A 17,965-nucleotide genomic window follows, 5' to 3' on the forward strand; every position below is an offset into this window, starting at 1 on the left:
TTTTTTTTTTTTTTTTTTTTTTTTTTTTTTGAGACACAGTCTCACTCTGTTGCCCAGGCTGGAGTGCAGTGGCACAATCTCGGCTGACTGCAGCCTCTGCTTCCTGGGTTCCAGTGAGTCTCTTGTCTCAGTCTCCTGAGTAGCTGGGATTACAGGCACGCACCTCCATGCCTGGCTAATTTTTGTATTTTTAGTAGAGATGGGATTTCACCATGTTGGCCAGGCTGGTCTCGAACTCCTGACCTCAGGTGATCCACCCTTCTCAGCCTCCCAAAGTGTTGGGATTACAGGCATGAGCCACTGCGCCCGGCCTATTATATATTTTGAAGGCATTTTTAGTAACAAGCCATTTGTAACAAGTGCTTTGTAGCACAGTTAGTCTGTGTATCTGTCAAGTCAGTGCAGTCTAAGTATCTGTGACATTTAAATGTAGAAAAGTGTATTTTAAAATGTAGAAACAGCCTCTACCTCTGGCTTTTCATGTCTTTCCCTCCTTGGTTCACATTCTTGATGCTTGTGTTAATGTAAGTCATGCTTAGCTCTTTCCTGGTGGAATGAAGTCCTGGGGTCCAGGGTCCACTCGAGAGGGTCATGCCTCGTGTTCTGGTGCTTTCAGAGACCCTAGCGGGACTGTTATGGCCCCTGCCTGGCTGCTGCAGTCCATTAGAGGGAGCTGGCCTCATGGTTCATCTTAGCCTGTGCGCTGCCTCTGTTGCCTTGTCATGGAGCCTAGTCTCGGGCACTCTTTAAGGCTGCTGGCCAGGGGCAAGCAGTGTTGAAGGTGGAGAAGGGAGGACCTTGTCGGAAGATGGCCTTTTCCATTGCATCTGTTGAGGGTCTACAATCTAAGAAGGAAACATTACGTGGAAATGGCAGCAGCTGGCAAGAATAATAACATAGAAGTAAGAGCCAGAAAGGAGCTTCCTGTCTGCTCTGACCCCTTCATCCTGTAGTGGGTATGCTGGAGGACAGGCGGGCAGCTCATCTGGTCGACCTCACAGCAGAGCCAGGGTTTGTCATAGGACCCAGGACCCAGGCCAGGTGCTGGCTCTGCTGCTCCCACAGTGCTCTGCAATAGCCATGCGCTTGGGACTCAACTGAGATACAGACCGAAGGGTCCCTCAGCCTGATGGGAGCAGTTAGGGCCCCCAGGAGTGATGGGAGCAGTTAGGGCTGCCACTGGTGTGTGTGTGAAGCTCACCATCTGGGAGAGGCCAGGTGCTTTCCACACACCTCAGCTCAATGTCAGGACAGTCCCACAGGCGGGTAGGAGCCCCACTGTTTTGTCCCCATCAGGAGATGGAGGACAGAGGTTAAGTAATTATCCATGTCCTGTGCATGGTGAAGCCACAGTCTGGACCCCTGTCTCTAACTCCAGAGCTTGGGTTGGCTTTGTTGGTGGGGTTTTTTGTTTTAGTTTTGGTGAAAACTTTTCATGCTTTCTAAAACTTTGGCAAAGTTCTGTTGTAAAAACAGCTTAAGTGTTGCCTTAGTCTTAGGGGAGAGCCTCAACCGTTGCTAGCGAGTAGCTCAGAGAGGAACAGGAATGGATGTGCACTCTTGGGAGCTGAGAGCACGGGGCCTGGAGCAGGCGGAAAGGCTTCCGTCAGCCCCTTCGCCCAGCAGTGCTGACCTGTGCCAGCAGTTCTCAGCCCGCAGAGGCCATGGTGATTGTACTTACAGTGCTGTGCTGTGGCCCCCTCTGCTTGCCCTGTGGTACCTCGCTTAGCTATATGACATCTATTAGTATCCAGTTTATCCCCTCAGTGTTCCAAGAGGCAGGCACCAAAGCTGAGAGGCCCAGCAGCTCACTTGTGGCCATGTGGGCCGAGCCCCCACCTGCTGCTGGGTCCTCCTGCCTCCGTGGGTCACTCTGAACATCTGCTCCCCACATAGTTTGGGGCATGGTGGGTGAGGGGCCTTGAGTGTTTGCTGCTGCTATTCCTAGGATGGAAGAGCAGACAGAGGGTCTAGGGCAGCTACTGCATTCTAAGCACTTCACTAGGCACTTAAGTTTGAAAACATTTACAAATTTTTCATTGTGATGAAAAACACAAAAAATTTACCCCCCAACCCTCTCCAGATGCATAGTATAGCATTGTGCAAATTGACTAGCTCCCCATTCCCCTCTCCACCCAGCCCTGGGAACCACCATGCTGTTTTATGTTTCCATGATTTTGGCTACTCTAGATATTTCATATAAACGGAATTATACAGTATATTGTCCTTTTGTGATTGGCTTGTTTTACTCAATATAGTGTCCCCAGGTTTCATCCATGTTGTAACATGTGACAGGATTTCCTTTTGAGACAGGGTCTCACTCTTTCGCCCAGGCTGGAGTGCAGTGGTGCAATCTTGGCTCACTGCAACCTCTGCTTCCCGGATTCAAACGATTCTCGTGCCTTAGCCTCCCAAGTAACTGGGATTACAGGCACCCGCCACCATGCCCAGCTAATTTTTGTATTTTTAGTAGAGATGGGGTTTTGCCATGTTGGCCAGGCTGGTCTCGAACTCCTGAACTCAGGTGACCCGCCCGCCTCAGCCTCCCGAAGTGCTGGGATTACAGGTGTGAGCCGCCGCGCCCGGCCTGTTACTCTGTTGATGTTCACTGGGTTGTTTCCACTTCTCGGTTATAGTGAATAATGCTGCAGTGAACATGAACGTGTAAATACCTTTCCAAGATCCTACTTTCAAATTTTAGAAAAGTTTTAAAAATGTTTAATGTAGCCAGTAAGGTCTATAAATTGTATTCTGGCTTTCCAATTTTTAAACATATACCCCAAAATGGGTTTTCTGGATCCTATGGTATGTTTTTAGTTTTTGAGGGACTTCCATAGGAGCTGTACCATTTTATATGCCCACCAACAGTACAGAAGGGGTCGTTTTTCTCATCCTCACCAACAGTTGTCATTTTGTTTTGTTTTTTGTGGCCATCCTAATGGTGTGAGGTGATGTCTCATTGTGGTTTTGATTGCATTTCTCTACTGATTCATGATGTTGAACATCTTTTCATATGCCAGTTGGCCATTTATATATCTTCCTTAGAAGAAATATCTATTCAGGTAGCACTTAATTTTTAAAAATAAAGTATTTGACAGTAACATAGAGGTAAAGGAATCCAATCCACACCAAGAACCCACTACCCAGCTTCAGAATGAAAGCATTCCCAGAGGTGTTGGAGCCCTGGGTTCCCACCTGGACCGGAGCCTGTGTGGCCAGTCTGCCAGGCTGGAACTCCACAAGCTGCTCCTGGGCTTCACATATTGCTGCTTCTAGATCAGCCCAACCCCTGACAACCTTCCAGCCCTTAATGGAGACAAATACTTTTTAATTTCTAACAAAGAATATTTCCCATGATTCAACCTTCCATTTCCTGACCTTCTGTCCACTTAAAAAGCAGATTCCTGTTCTTCTAGGTTTAAATCTGGCTCTATTCCTCCTCACTTAGTGGCCTTGAGCAAGTCATTGAACCTCTCTGAGCCACAGCTTCTTTCTCTATAGAATGGGGATAATGATGATACTTTTGAAGAACAGTTGAATAATCCATGTCAATTGCTATTGCTACTAATCTGGCTCCAAAGGGATAGCTGTACCCTGTTTGAGCAGTCAATTGTGTATTGTCTCTTATTATTATTATTATTTTTTGAGATGCAGTTTCACTCTGTTGCCCAGACTGGAGTGCAGTGGTGCAATCTCGGCTCACTGCAAGCTCCACCTCCTGGGTTCACGCCATTCTCCTGCCTCAGCTTCCCGAGTAGCTGGGACCACAGGTGCCTGCCACCATGCCCAGCTAATTTTTTTGTATTTTTAGTAGAGACAGGGTTTCACTGTGTTAGCCAGGATGGTCTTGATCTCCTGACCTCGTGATCCACTCACCTCGGCCTCCCAAAGTGCTGGGATCACAGGCATGAGCCACCGCGCCTAGCCTGTGTGTTGTCTCTTAAAAAGGCTATTGTAGACCAGCTGACGTGGCTCCTGCCTGTAATCTCAGCACTTGGGGCGGCCAAGGTGGGAGGATTCCTTGGGGCTAGGAGTTCGAAATCAGCCTCGTCAACATTGCAAGACCCTCTGTTTACAAAAGAGTCCCAGTCTCAGGAGGCTGAGGCAGAAGGATCCATTAAGTCCAGGGGCTCAAGGCTGCAGTGAGCTGTGATCTTGCCAATGCACTCCAGCCTAGGTGACAGTGAGACCCTGTCTATAAAATACATATATACCTACATACATACAGGTTACCATAGGTTTTGAAGAATGACCTGTATTTAAATGTACAGAGTCTGGGATATGTGTGAAAGATTTATTTGGTCATTCATTCATACGCACAAATGGACACAAACCTAGAAAAGTATATTCCGCACCCCTAGATTTTTCCTTAGTGTTTCCAGTAGATGGGAGGCTGGGCGAGTAGATGAGATGGTTGGGGAGATGATGCCGTAGAGAAGAGAATGTCAGGTAGATGGTAAACATCCCGTGGGCAGGTCTGAGGGAGGCTGAGAGTGGACAGCAAGGTGATTATCCAGGACACATGTCCCTGTATCAGTAGGTTCCGAGATGAACTGTTCTGTTTTTCTGTTCCAGGTAAAGCTTGAGAGCAACTTTGCCTCCATTGTATTTGCCATCATGGTGTTGGAGGGGCTTGGCCGCTCGCTGGACCCCAAACTGGACATCCTGGAGGCAGCGAGGCCCTTCCTCCTCACAGGCCCAGTGTGCCCCCCGTGATGGGGCAGTGGCCTGTGTGGGCCCTTGTCAAGAGCTGGAGGCTACTTCCAAGAGCCTCTCCTATGGCAGCTGGGATGTTTTAAAATTGGGACACCAATTTCAAATGTGACCCTCCAGGGGTAGAAGGCACATCATGGCTTCCTCCGCTTGGTTTGAGGGTCTGTTCAAAAGCTTTGGGCCAATTAGGGAGTAAAAGGAGGGAAGGGGCCTATCCATTCCATTGTGGAAGCTGGGCCAGGTGCCAGGGACACTCTCCTTCAGGGAAAATGTTCTGTGTAGGCGGACGAATAAATTTATTTTGTTTTCCTGTTTTTCTCTTTTCTTGACCCGCTGTACTCCCTGGTCAGGTGGGTCCTGCTGGTAGTTCCCAGACTTTGATATTCAGGTTAGAAAATGCCATCAAGTCCTATTGATCCATAGTGCGCGCGCGCACACACACACCCCCACCCCCACCCACACACACACACAATTTATGTATAAATTTCCTGCAGGTGCTACCTGCCAGCATAAATATACACTTAGGGCAAATTTCATTGTACTTCAAATTATCTTGCTAACTTTTATTATGAGGTAAAACAAAACTGATGAAAGTGGCTGACATACTGGGCACATGAGCAGAACAGTTTGGCTACTTCCTTAACATGGTCCCGGGTTCACACGCTAGTCTGGAACTACAGTTTCTCTGCCACAGTGTCTGCGCCTGTCCACTTGCAGGCATTAATTTTGGTGAATAGGAACAGAGTTAATATAACCAGTATGTCCTCTTCTCCATGGCAGTGCCCGGGGACATACCTGCAGTGACCACTGCCTGCCCCTCTCCACCAGGCCCAACCATGGGCTTTCTTCTCAGAGCTGAGCTGATGTGGCCGGCTGGCAGACTAGGAGGGGCCTGGGGGTCAGCCTGGAGGGGGGATATTTGTAAAGCTTAATATCTCTCTCTCTTTTTTTTTTTAGGTAAAATCACATTTTATCCCTGCACCTTCATAGATTATATTGCTCGTCTTAGAAACCACTAGGCAGCGAATGGAGTCAAGCCCTTGTGCTCTCCAAAAGCCCTGCCCTGACCACAGGACTAGTTTCTTCCATTTTTTCCTTCTCCAGGATAAAGTTCCTCATTCCTGTCTTTCAGGGAGCAGTATGGTTTAGGTGGACAGAGATTCCTTTGGTGCAGTTTTTTTCTAGGGAGGTGATGTTATTTTTTCCTTCCCAGGTCTTGGGGCGTTCAAGGCAGGCAGAGAGGGGTTGGGATAGCTCCAGATGGCTGGGAGAGAGCACACCAGCTGGTCACACAGCTCCTTGTGCCAGTGCACATTCAGGTACAGTGTGGAGGCGGGAGGGGGACAAAAAGACAGCAGTCTCCTCCCCGAGCCTATGGCAACACAGCCTTAAAGCCAGTGAATCGAATCAAGCCATTTGTGGCCTGTATTATCTATTGCTGTGTACGAACCATCCCAAAATATAGTGGCTTAAAACAACAGCATTTATTGTCTCCCAGTTTCTGTGGGTCAGAAATCTGGGTGCAGCTGGGTCCTCTGGCTCAGGGTCTTTCCTAAGGCGGCTGCATCTCCAGGCTTCACTGGGTGGATCTGATGCCAGGTGAGCTTGGGGGGTGTTGGGCCCAGGGCCTCAGTTCCTAGGAGCTGTTACAGCAGCAATAGAAAAGGGGCACATGGGCCAGCGCAGTGGCTTATGCCTGTTATCCAGCACTTTGGGAGGTTGAGGCAGGCAGATTACCTGAGGTCAGGAGTTTGAGACCAGCCTGGCCAACATGGTGAAACCCTGTCTCTACTAAAAATACAAAAATTAGCCGGGTGTGGTGGCGGGTGCCTGTAGTCCCAGCTAATCGGGAGGCTGAGGCAGGAGAATCGCTTGGACCCGGGAGGCGGAGGTCGCAGTGAGCCCAGATCGTACTACTGAATCCAGCCTGGGCAACAGAGTGAGACTTGGTCTCAACAAAACCTATAGGGAGGGGGAAATCAAGTGAACCTTTCAGAGTAGGGAATTAAGTTAACATAAAATTTTGTGAACAACTTTTTTTCCTCATCTCTTTGTTTTCTACTTCCAGCTCCAGAGTAGCTTCTTGATTTGGGCTTACTTAGATGCTGTATGTTAGGTCACCTAGAGTCTGTCCTCACAGTTAGTTAAAATTTGAATGGGAATCTTATTTGCATTTAGAAGCTGAGTGCTCGGTGGTAGCGCTTGGCATCCCTTCCCTCACTTTCTGAAATACATCCGTTCAAATAGGGTGTTCATCTGATAACCAGAAGAGGGCCACGATGCGGCCTGCAAAACGCAGAAAGGGATATTTGCCCTTAGAGTTCTTAGCGAATATCTGGAAAACAAATAAGTATGCTTCAGTATTAAAGCCACACTATTCCATGTCGACTGGAAAGTCAACTTTCATCCAGAAGATAGCGGATGATCTCCTCTAATTTATACACCGTTCCGGGAGCGGTGGCTGACGTCTGTAACCCCAGCACTTTGGGAGGCTGAGGCGGGCAAATCACCTAAGCTCAGGAGTTCGAGACCAGCCTGGCAAACATGGTGAAAACGCGTCTCTACTAAAAATACAAAAATTAGCCTGGCGCAGTGGCGCGCGCCTGTAATCCCAGCTACTCGGGAAGCTGAGGCAAGGGAATCGCTTGAACCTGGGAGGCAGAGGTTGCAGTGAGCCGAGATGGTGTCATTGCATTCCAGCCTGGGCGACAGAGGAAGGCCTTGTCTCCAAAAAAAAAAAAAAAAAAAAAAAATTATACACCACTCAGTTTTAGGAGGGGCAGGAGAACAGGGGGAGAGCCCTACAGGATCAGAGGGGCAACCAACAAGCTGTTTCAGGAGGCACGGGGCAGCTCAGCAACCATAAGCTATGCGTGGGCTTTGCTCTCAGGAGAGAGGCTTCCTGCAGCTAAAGGACCCACAGCTAATTTGGGTCGGGAGCAACTGCCGGCTCCCCCACTCCTGGAGATGGGCGACTCCGTGACGTCACGGAAGGCGGGGCGCCGAGGAAGTGAAGTAGGCTGGGGCGAGGCGGCTGGGGACTGCGGGACTGACGCAGGCGAGTATGTACGCCCTGACTCGGCTGGCGTCTTTCGCTCGCGTTGGAGGCCGCCTTTTCAGAAGCGGCCGCGCACGGACGGCTGGAGATGGTGGAGTCCGTCAGTGAGTGTCCGGCTGGGGATGGGGGCCTCGCCGGCCTGTAGCGGACAGCGCGGGTCCCTGGGACGCTCTCACCTTGACTGGGGCGCCTGGAGAGGCCGCATCCTGAGGCATGCTGGGACATGTAGTCCGCCCGTCCCCTGACGCCGCGGCTCGGGGAGAGGGACCCAACTGGGCGGAGGGAGACAGGGAGAAACTTCGTTAGCCAGATGGGACACCGTGTGCGGGGCTGTCCTGTTCGTAGGGGCTACCTGCCCTCGGGAGACGCACGCGTGAATGCAGAGCGGCTGAGCTAGTGGGCGCCGGCGCGGGCTGTCCAGGCGGAGGCAGCAGCCTGCGCGGCGTTTGTGGACGCTGCTGGAGCGAGGCGGAGGGCGGCGGCGGTGACGCCTAGGGAGGGCGCGGTCCAGGGTCCTGGTACCTGGCTGCGGAATTTAGGGTAGAGTCGGTTGGGCAGCCTTTAATCAGAGACGTCACGTGACGGCTTTTTAATGCTGAAGCATCACTCCGACTGCAGGGAGTGGAGGCGACCGCCCAGAGAGACCGCTGTCGCTGTCGGGTGAGAGGAAGAAAGCCGGAAGCCCACGCTGGGGCAGCTGTGGCGTTTAGGAGAGTGACGGGCAGAGCCGCCCGCGAGGTGGCCCGAGACGCTGACCGGAGGGCTGAGGGCCGGGGGTCGAGGCCGGGAGCAGCTGCCGAAGCCGAGTTGGTGGTGTGCAGAGATTCCGTAAGAGCAGGGCTGGAAAAGAGTAATGGATGATTTCGGATCCCTTAGATCATCAGCTACACTTTACCAAGAGGCATTGTGGGGTCGTGATTCCAAGCGGGGTTCTGGCCCCACAGTGGCTGGGTTCAAATCCCACCTCTGCCACACTCCAGCAGCGGAACCTTGGAAGAGTTTCTTATTCTCTTAATGCCTCAGTTTCTCACCCATTTAGCGTCCATTTGTAAGGAACTAAATGAGTCACTGTTGTCTAAAGCGTGTTTTGTTTTGTGTGTATGTGTGTGTGTGTTTTAAGAGATGGAGTCTAACTCTGTCGCGCAGGCTGGAGTGCAGTGGCGCGATCCCAGCTCACTGCAGTCTGTAACTCCTGGGCTCAGGTGATCCTCCAGCCTTGGCCTCCCAAAGTGTTGGGAATACAGGCGTGAGCCACTGCGCCTGGCCTCACTAAAGTGTTTAAAACAATTGCTGGTGCCTGCCAAGGACCATACAAGTATTCTTTAACTATTTTTGTTATTAAGGAACTGAGGTCCAGGAAATGAAAGGAGTGACTTGCGTGAAGTCCCACATGGATTAAGAAACTGGAGCTGGGGCAGGTGTGGGGTGGGCAGAAGGCAAAGCCCTCTGAGACTTGGGCAAAGAGAGTGATGGAGAGTCACGAGCGACGGCCCTTGGTCCTGCGTGAGGAGATGGGGGGATGCTGCTCCTCCCTGAGGTATTGGCTTGTTCGTAGCACACGCTGATTTCAGAGGGTGATAATTAAGTGCGTACGTATTTATGGAGCGTCTTCTCTATGCCCGCTCCTGTGTAGGTGCTGAGGATATAGCAGAATACGCGAGAGAGAATGAAGCGTACATTCTGGACAGGAGAGACACAAGTAGAAAAGAAGGACGTTTTTAGGTACTATCAAGGATTACGAAGAGAAGAATACAGCTGGGGATTAATGTGGAGAATGCGTGGTGTGAAAGTAGAAGGGATATTGTATTTGGGGATGGCGTGGGGATGCCTGGGAGTGTGGTTTGAAGCGGGACCTGAGGGATGAGAAGTCAGCCATGCAGAGACCTCAAGGGAAGAGCCCGGTGGACATAAGAGGGCAGAGGAGGCATCAGGTGGAGAGGCCGGAGCCCGCAGGGTTGGCAGGAGGCCAGGCTGGAGTGGAGCGCAGGCGAAGAGTGGGAGACACCAGGTCACAGGGACAAGTGTGGGGTCAGATTAGAGAGGGCTTTGGAGGACTCGGGATTTTATTCTAAGAATCACGGGGAGCCATTGGAGTTTTAAAGCAGGAAAGTAATGTGGTCTGATTTATGTGTTAAAAATGTAACTTTGGCCAGGCGCGGTGGCTCACGCCTGTAATCCCAGCACTTTGGGGAGGCTGAGGCAGGCAGATCACCTGAGGTCAGGAGTTCCAGACCAGCCTGGCCAACACAGTGAAACCCCATCTCTACTAAAAACACAAAAATTAGCTGGGCATGATGGTGCGCGCCTGTAATCCCAGCTACTGCGGAGGCTGAGGCAGGAGAATTGCTTGAGCCCAGGAGGCGGAGGTTGCAGTGAGCCGAGATCGCGCCACTGCACTCCAGCTTGGGTGACAGAGTGAGACCCCATCTCAAAAAAATAAAAATAAAAAAGTAACTAACAGTTATGGTGCATTTTTGTTTTTAAACTTGACTCTCAAACATTCGAAGTTGGAACAGCCATTATTTCCTTGGATGTTGTTTTTTCTCTGTTCTCTTTCCTTCTTACAGGACTTGCGCATAGTGTCTTACTCCCTTACGGTTTTTGATCTTGAACTTGTTTTCCCTGGAACTTCTTTGAGATCTTGCTTCTCAGTCTCTTGAGGGCGCTGCCCCAATTCAAGCTCACATGAAATTCTTGGCTTGGGGTTTTTGGTCTACACAGGCCCAACGCAGGTAGTGTGAATTTGGGTGCAAATCTGCCTGAGGACTGGCTTCTGAGAACAAATTCGTGTTCCCTTGTCCATGGAAGGTTTATTTCTTCTTCACCCTTTTACCATATGGGGCCGCAGCTTTATTCAGCGATCTCGTCATTAGCCCTCCCACCTTGGGTGGGCTCCAGGCTGCGTCTCTTGTCCCCACACCTCATGTAGCTATGCTGGGGGAGGTTCAAGGGCTCCCGGTGAAGGCAGCGTCAGTGATTGCTTAGCTTCCGGGCCTTGTTTTTACTTGGATTTTGCCCTTGGTGGATTCCTTCCTTTTGTGCCTGGTCAGTGATGTTTGTAAAAATCTTAAAAATCTCATCTAGAAGCGCAGTTGTTTAATTTGGAGAGTTGTTCAGGGTATCCAGTTTGCCACAGTGCAGTCCACAACCTGGTTTGGAACATAACATCGTGAAGTAGGTGTTGAGTCTCTACATTCCTTAGTCACGGCAGCCGTTGTCATTGTTCCTGTGGTATAATTGCAGTCTTTCAAATCTTTGTTCCAAAAGGTTTCCACCTTGCAGTGCCTACTTCAGGTTGTAATTAAAACAACATGTCACTCTAGCAATAACGAAGCGTGGGGAGCTGCTAAGATGGGTTTGAACTATAATGCTGGCATCGGCATTACCCAAGTCTTTTTTTTTTTTTTGGAGACTGAGTTTCGCTCTTGTTGCCCAGGCTGGAGTGCAATGGCGCGATCTCGGCTCACTGCAATCTCTGCCTCCCAGGTTCAGGTGATTCTCCTGCTTCAGCCTCCTGAGTAGCTGGGACCACAGGCATGTGCCACCACGCCCGGGTAATTTTGTATTTTTAGTAGAGATGGGGTTTCTCCATGTTGGTCAGGCTGGTCTTGAACTCCCGACCTCAGGTGATCCACCTGCCTTGGTGTCCCAAAGTGCTGGGATTTCAGGCGTGAGCCACCGGGCCCGGCCTTCAAATCTTGTTTTAATCAGTTTTACTGCTGGGCACTTATACCTACATTGTATCAAAAAGCTATCAAAGAATAAGGATCTTGTTGGCCAGACACAGTGGCTCACGTCTGTAATCCCAGCACTTTATCCCCAGGGACCTTTTGGGAAGGGCCAAGGGGCAGGCGGATCACTGAGTTCAGGGTTCGAGGATCAAAGGCCCCTGGGGGGGCCAAAACCATAAAAGGAATCCCTGTCTCTATTAAAAATACAAAAATTACCTGGGCATGGTGGCGCACGCCTGTAATCCCAGCTACTTGGGAGGCTGACGCAGGAGAATTGGTTGAACTGGGAGGCAGAGTGCGACTCTGTCTCAAAAAAAAAAAAAAAAAAAAAGGCTCATGTTACACCACATTGAATGATCCTGCATGGTTTATTTACATAATGTAATATCTTGAATAAATAATATGGTATATGAGGACATTATGGAAACAGTATGCTATGTCATTCAAGTTGTAAAGTGGCGATATTTGGTAGGACCTTTTAAACATACTTAAAAGTACATATATACACACATCTGCAAAAAATAAACATCACCTTATTCATAACTAGTTATCAGTACTCTACATAGAGGCTTCCAAATAAAAGTGCTAAATTTTGGATGACTATTTAGAAAAAAAAATGGAATTTATCATTTCAATGTGGTAACGTTGGTTTTATGCTGGTTGGAATTCTAGTTAAAAGTTATGTCTTTGATTAATAAAAGGAGAAAATTGTTAATGGTATGTGTTTGTGGGCAAGAGCTTGGGCGTTGCCATCACATAGCACCTCATTGGTAAATCATTAATAATTACAGGCCCTATCGTAAGGTTACGAAAATTAAGTGAGTTAAAACTTATAAAATGCTTAGTGTGGTATCTGGCACATGGTAAACACTCGATAACTGCCAGTTATCTTTTAGAGTGGGAGAGGATAAAAACAGTCTACCAGCCTGGCAACATAGGGAAACCCTGTCTCTACAAAAAATATAAAAATTAGCCAGGTCTGGGGGTGTACACTTGTATGTAGTCCCAGCTACTTGGGAGGGAGGCTGAGGCAGGAGGACTGCTTGAGCCCAGGAGGTGCTCAGTCAGCAGAAGGATCGCTTGAGCTAAGGTCACACCAGTGCACTCTAGCCTGGGCGACAGAGCCTATCTTTAAAAAAACAAAACAGCCGGGAGCGTGGCTCACGCTTGTATTGTAATCCCAGCACTTTGGGAGGCCAAGGTGGGTGGATCACCTGAGGTCAGGAGTTCGAGACCAGTCTGGCCAACATGGTAAAACCCCGTCTCTACTAAAAAACGAAAATTAGCTGGGCATGGAGGCGTACACCTGTAGTCCCAGCTATGTGGGAGGCTGAGGCGGGAGGATTGCTTGAACCCGGGAGGCGGAGGTTGCAGTGAGCCAAGATTGTTCCACGGCACTTCAGCCTGGGTGACAGAGGGAGAGTCTGTCAAACAAACAAACAAAACCAACAGTCCTAGCTACCATGTATCAAGAACCACTGCCATGTTACTGTTCACGAATCTGTGCATGATGAAGACAAGAAATTTCAGTGCACTTTTTGTACAGGTACTAATTTCTGTGCTGCACAAAAGAGAATATGGTTTATAAGCTGATTCCTACCTAGATGAAATTGGTAAACATATTTTATATAGGAATTCTTTAAAATTTTTTTTATCCACTTCTGTGTATTAGCGTATGTATGGCTGCTGAATAGGTTTTAGGAATAGCCCCAGTAGGTGCAAATAATTTAAATTAGATGCAACGTATAGTATTTATACTCCAACTGAATCCATTGACTATAACTCTTATGGACTCTGTGCCACAACTTGTCAAAAGTCTAAATGAAGTAAAAAGAAACACGTAATCAAACTTACTGTTTAAAGTTCTTTGTTCAGAGCCGTTAGCATATTTAATAGGGTTTGCGAGTCCTCTTTCCCATGTGGTTGCCTTTTAATAAAGATTGTGATAGGCAGAGGACATAATTTGCCTCTCAGATAGATAGCTAAACAAAATTAACTTATTTTTCTGAGTAAGTTAGTGACCTACTAACAAGTTCACAGTCTCTTAACTGAAACCTTTGGGGCTGGAACCCCAGAATCAACACATTCAAATTTCTAGTGCAAAAGAATGAATCTTCACTAATTGAAAACCAAAATGAGCCTCTTGTCAGTTTTGGTCAGTTTTTGCTGCTACACATGAAGCAAGCTTAGTAAAAAATGAGTATTTCAAGGGATTGTGAACTGTCTGTATTTCATTGGAGATGAGAAACATTAGCTTTGGTTCTAGGAGGTAACTCAGAGGAGTTCTGGATGACTTCATGCTTTGAGAACATGGCGCGCTGTTAGCCTTGTTGTTTTGTTTTGCAGTGCCGGTGGGGGTGTGCACATTGAGCCCCGGTATAGACAGTTCCCCCAGCTGACCAGATCCCAGGTGTTCCAGGGCGAGTTCTTAAGTGGATTCATGTGGTTCTGGATCCTCTGGCGCTTTTGGCATGACTCAGAAGAGGTGCTGGTAAGTGCAGGAGAAGAGCTCTGGTCGTTTTTTGGGTAGGGGGAGGGAGGATGTATTAATAGCTTAACTGGTTTATTTTTCTGTTGTAGACCATTTCTTTTTTTTTTTGAGACGGAGTCTCGCTCTGTCACCCAGGCTGGAGTGCAGTGGCTGGATCTCAGCTCACTGCAAGCTGCGCCTCCTGGGTTTACGCCATTCTCCTGCCTCAGCCTCCCGAGTAGCTGGGACTACAGGCGCCTGCCACCTCGCCCGGCTAGTTTTTTGTATTTTTTAGTAGAGACGGGGTTTCACCGTGTTAGCCAGGATGGTCTCGATCTCCTGACCTCGTGATCCGCCCGTCTCGGCCTCCCAAAGTGCTGGGATTACAGGCTTGAGCCACTGCGCCCGGCCTGTTGTAGACCATTTCTCTGTCTGGACATAGCCCTTTGCCACCACGTTGTCCATATGTATATGTGAGAATCCTATTATTGAATGAAACATGTTATCTTCTCACCTTTTTTTTACACGAGGATGTATAGTTAGGTGGTCCGTTTCTTAAGGTTTCTGTTAGGTTGCCATCCTAGGGAGACTAGAAGCTAACTTTTTTTTTGAGACAGTTTCACTCTGTCACCAGGCTGGAGTGCAGTGGCACGATCTCGGCTCGCTGCAGCCTCTGCCTCCTGGGTTCAAGTGACTCTGGTACCTCAGTCCCTTGAGTAGCTGGGACTACAGTTGTGTACCACCACACCGGCTAATTTTTTTTGTTATTAGTAGAGACAGGGTTTCACCATGTTGGCCAGGCTGCTGTCAAACTCCTGACCTCAAGTGATCCACCTGCCTCGGCCTCCCAAAGTGTTGGGATCACAGGCGTGAGCCACCGCCCCTGGCCAGAAATGAATTCTTTTAACTTCTGAACTAGCGGTTCATTGGTAGGTTAGGTTTCACACTTAGATTCCGTTAAATGACGAATGTCTTCTAGTCTGTCCAGAGGCCCAGGGCAGCCAGGTTTGGGTGGGATGGATATGAGTGAATTTTTGTCTTGAGAAGGGAAGTTAGTTTTAGTGATTTTCTAACATATCGTTAACCTCAACTGAGGTTTTACCACATTGGCAGATTGTTCTTTAGGAAATGACACCTTTAAGACATTGAAATCTGTGCTTGTTGATCCAGAATACTTTGAATTTTAGTAAATTTGGGTTTGTTTCCAGGATAGGAAAAAAATCTTAAGTATGTAAGTTTTAGAAGCATCAAGTGGCTTCATATCCCATTTCTCTTAGAACTTCTCTGTGCTGTTGTCCTTCAGTAAGGAGCTGCCTGGGTGTCTGTGAACGGGCAGCACATTTAATATTTGAGGTGCCCCTGCCTCACTGTCGGTCAGTTGTCCGGAGTGGGTATAGTGTATATAGCTGTGAGGTCTGAGATGATGATGATGCAGCCAGATAAGCCCTTAGATCAGGATTGAAGATGAGGAAGCCCGCCTGAGGCGTCTCCCGAGGCTTCTCCATTTCACAGCAGTAATGTTAGGAGAGGTGGAAACATATTTTGCCAGGACTGCCAGGATGTCAGGAACCTTTGAGACCTGTTGCGTCCACTTCCCCCATCCTCCCTCCATCACAAACACGTACCAATGGCTTAGGCTGGTACCTCCAAATGGGGAAACTTTTAAAATTCAGGCCAGAGCCCATATAATGAACAAACTAAAGAACAGGTGGGCCATTGAATAATTGAAGTAGAATTTGTTCCTGTGGTCAGGGGCTGAGCCATATTGGTTTTTTTTTCTTTCCAAGATTTATTTCACAATTTAATTAGTTGCATGGAATGTAAATTCTTGACTTTTCTTTCTTTTAAATGGTTGTCACCAGGGTCACTTTCCGTATCCTGATCCTTTCCAGTGGACAGATGAAGAACTAGGTATCCCTCCTGATGATGCAGACTGAAGATGTAGACTCAGACTCACTCTGTACAAGTGGGTGTGCTCCAGATTTCTTTGTCATATTTACCTTTTTTCATAAACATTAGTTTTTACTGTATGCCTATGATGGACTTGAAAAAACTGCATATTCTAACAGCATGAAGCAGAATTAACCAAATCCTGTATCTGCTTTTTGTTTTTTTTGTTTGTTTGTTTGTTTTGTTTTTTTTTTTGGAGACAGAGTTGCTCTGTCGCCCAGGCTGTAGTGCAGTGGCATGATCTTGGCTCACTGCAACCTCTGCCTTCCACGTTCAAGTGATTAGCTGGGATTACAGGCACACGCCACCACACCCAGCTAATTTTTGTATTTTTAGTAGAGACAGGGTTTTGCCACATTGGCCAGGCTGGTCTCGAACTCCTGACCTCAAGTGATCTGCCCGCCTCAGACTCCCAAAGTGCTGGGATTACAGGTGTGAGCCACTGTGCCTGGCCACGTATCTGATTTCTGTCTTAAGTTTTCACATTTGCTTTGGTCTCTTCTTCTTTTCATTGTATGTTTTATTTTATTTACGTTTTTTATTTCGTAGAGACCAGGGTGTCACTATGTTGCCCAGGCTGGTCTCGAACTCCTGGGCTCAGATGATTCTCTTGCCTCGGTCTCCCAAAGTGCTGGGATTATAGGCGTGTGCCACCACACCTGGCCCATTGTATAATAAAAAATTTTTTTTTCTAAGTTAGGTTATAATTTTAGGGTTTCATTTATCTATCCACTGATCAACGATATATTAAGGCCAGTTCTGTGCCAAGCACAGGCCTACAGTGGTGAACAGGACAGATGGAGCCTACAGTATGTAGCTGCAAAACTACAGTGTCCTGCTTTCAACATTTAAATAGATCCAGCATATGGGAATATTACTATATAGAACTATATGAAAATTAACTCTTTAAACAGTAAAGGGTTATGGCTTTTTCATTTTCCAGGTCAGGAAGTCAAGAGTTTTTCTTTAAGAAGGGAGGTACTAAGAAGCTTCCCTTTCCCCATAGGCCCCTAGGGGTTAAGATGTTCTTATTTAACATGCTTTTATTTTAATTATATTTATTTTTTAAATTAAATTACATTTATTTATTTTTTTATTTTATTTTGAGATGGGGTCTCATTCTGTCATCCAGGCTAGAGTGCAGCGGTGTGATCATGGCTCACTGTAACCTCAACCTCCTGAGCTCAAGTGATTCTCCCGCCTCAGCCTTCTTAGTAGCTGGGACTACCACTCTTGGCTAATTTTTGCGTATTTTATAGAGATGAGGTTTCGCCATGTTGTCCAGGCTGATCTCAAACTCCTGGACTCAAGTGATCCACCTGCCTCAGCCTCCCAGTGAGTTGGGATTACAGGTGTGAGCCACTGTGCCTGGCCAACAAGTTTGTTTTAATGACTGGACTGTAAACCCTGAAGGGTGATTTTGCTTCTCTCCTCTACAAGGCTATCACATGATCAGTGCTCAACAAAGACTTGAATAATTGAATAAATGAATTATGGATTTGAATTAGTGAATATAAAAGTACTTAAAGCTTTCTACTTTTGTTTTCCTGCAGGAGCCGGGTGAGAATTTCGAGGATTATCGACTTCATATTTAAAGTTACAAATTAAAGTGGCTTGGTCAAGAATGAGAATGGCGTTATGGATCTTTTTTTGGGGAGGTGGGGTGGTGGGAGCGGGGTGGGGGACAAGTCTCACTCTGTCATGCTGGAGTTCAGTGGTGCGATCTCGGCTCACTGCAGCCTCCACCTCCTGGGTTCAAGCAATTATCCTGTCTCAGCCTCCCAAGTAGCTGAGACTACAGGCGCCTGCCACCACGGCCGGCTAATTTGTGTGTGTGTGTGTGTGTTTTTTTTTTTTTTTTTTGAGACGGAGTCTAGCTCTATGGCCCAGGCTGGAGTGCAGTGGCGCGATCTCGGCTCACTGCAAGCTCCGCCTCCCGGGTTCACTCCATTCTCCTGCCTCAGCCTCCTGAGTAGCTGGGACTACAGGTGCCCGCCACCACGCCTGGCTAATTTTTTGCTATTTTTACTAGAGATGGGGTTT

The 17,965-nt window shown here is 47.9% G+C and overlaps 2 protein-coding genes across 4 annotated transcripts in view; both read left to right on the top strand.

The window, feature by feature from the left end:
- ADCK2 (aarF domain containing kinase 2) overlaps positions 1-5,033 on the top strand; it is a 23,444-nt gene extending 18,411 nt beyond the window's left edge. The window contains exon 8 of the mRNA XM_017891066.1: positions 4,576-5,033. Coding sequence (XP_017746555.1) covers positions 4,576-4,716 — 141 coding nt within the window. The 3' untranslated portion in view covers positions 4,717-5,033. The remainder of the gene's footprint in view (positions 1-4,575) is intronic.
- A 2,671-nt stretch (positions 5,034-7,704) lies between these two features.
- NDUFB2 (NADH:ubiquinone oxidoreductase subunit B2) lies at positions 7,705-17,553 on the top strand. Of its 3 annotated transcripts, none has more exons than XM_017891048.1 (4): positions 7,705-7,875; positions 13,849-13,993; positions 15,835-15,938; positions 17,476-17,553. In XM_017891048.1, the coding sequence occupies exons 1-3, from the start codon at positions 7,778-7,780 to the stop codon at positions 15,907-15,909; spliced, it is 318 nt and encodes a 105-aa protein (XP_017746537.1). In that variant the 5' UTR covers positions 7,705-7,777; the 3' UTR covers positions 15,910-15,938; positions 17,476-17,553. The 3 variants fall into 3 exon arrangements, with proteins under 3 accessions (XP_017746537.1, XP_017746538.1, XP_017746539.1); XM_017891049.1 differs by lacking the exon at positions 7,705-7,875 and adding an exon at positions 7,895-8,431; XM_017891050.1 differs by lacking the exon at positions 7,705-7,875 and adding an exon at positions 8,985-9,493.
- The last annotated feature ends 412 nt before the right edge of the window (positions 17,554-17,965 follow it).

This window comes from Rhinopithecus bieti, unplaced genomic scaffold (genome assembly GCF_001698545.2).
Source record: "Rhinopithecus bieti isolate Rb0 unplaced genomic scaffold, ASM169854v2 scaffold_20175, whole genome shotgun sequence".
Classification (NCBI taxonomy): Eukaryota; Metazoa; Chordata; class Mammalia; order Primates; family Cercopithecidae; genus Rhinopithecus; species Rhinopithecus bieti.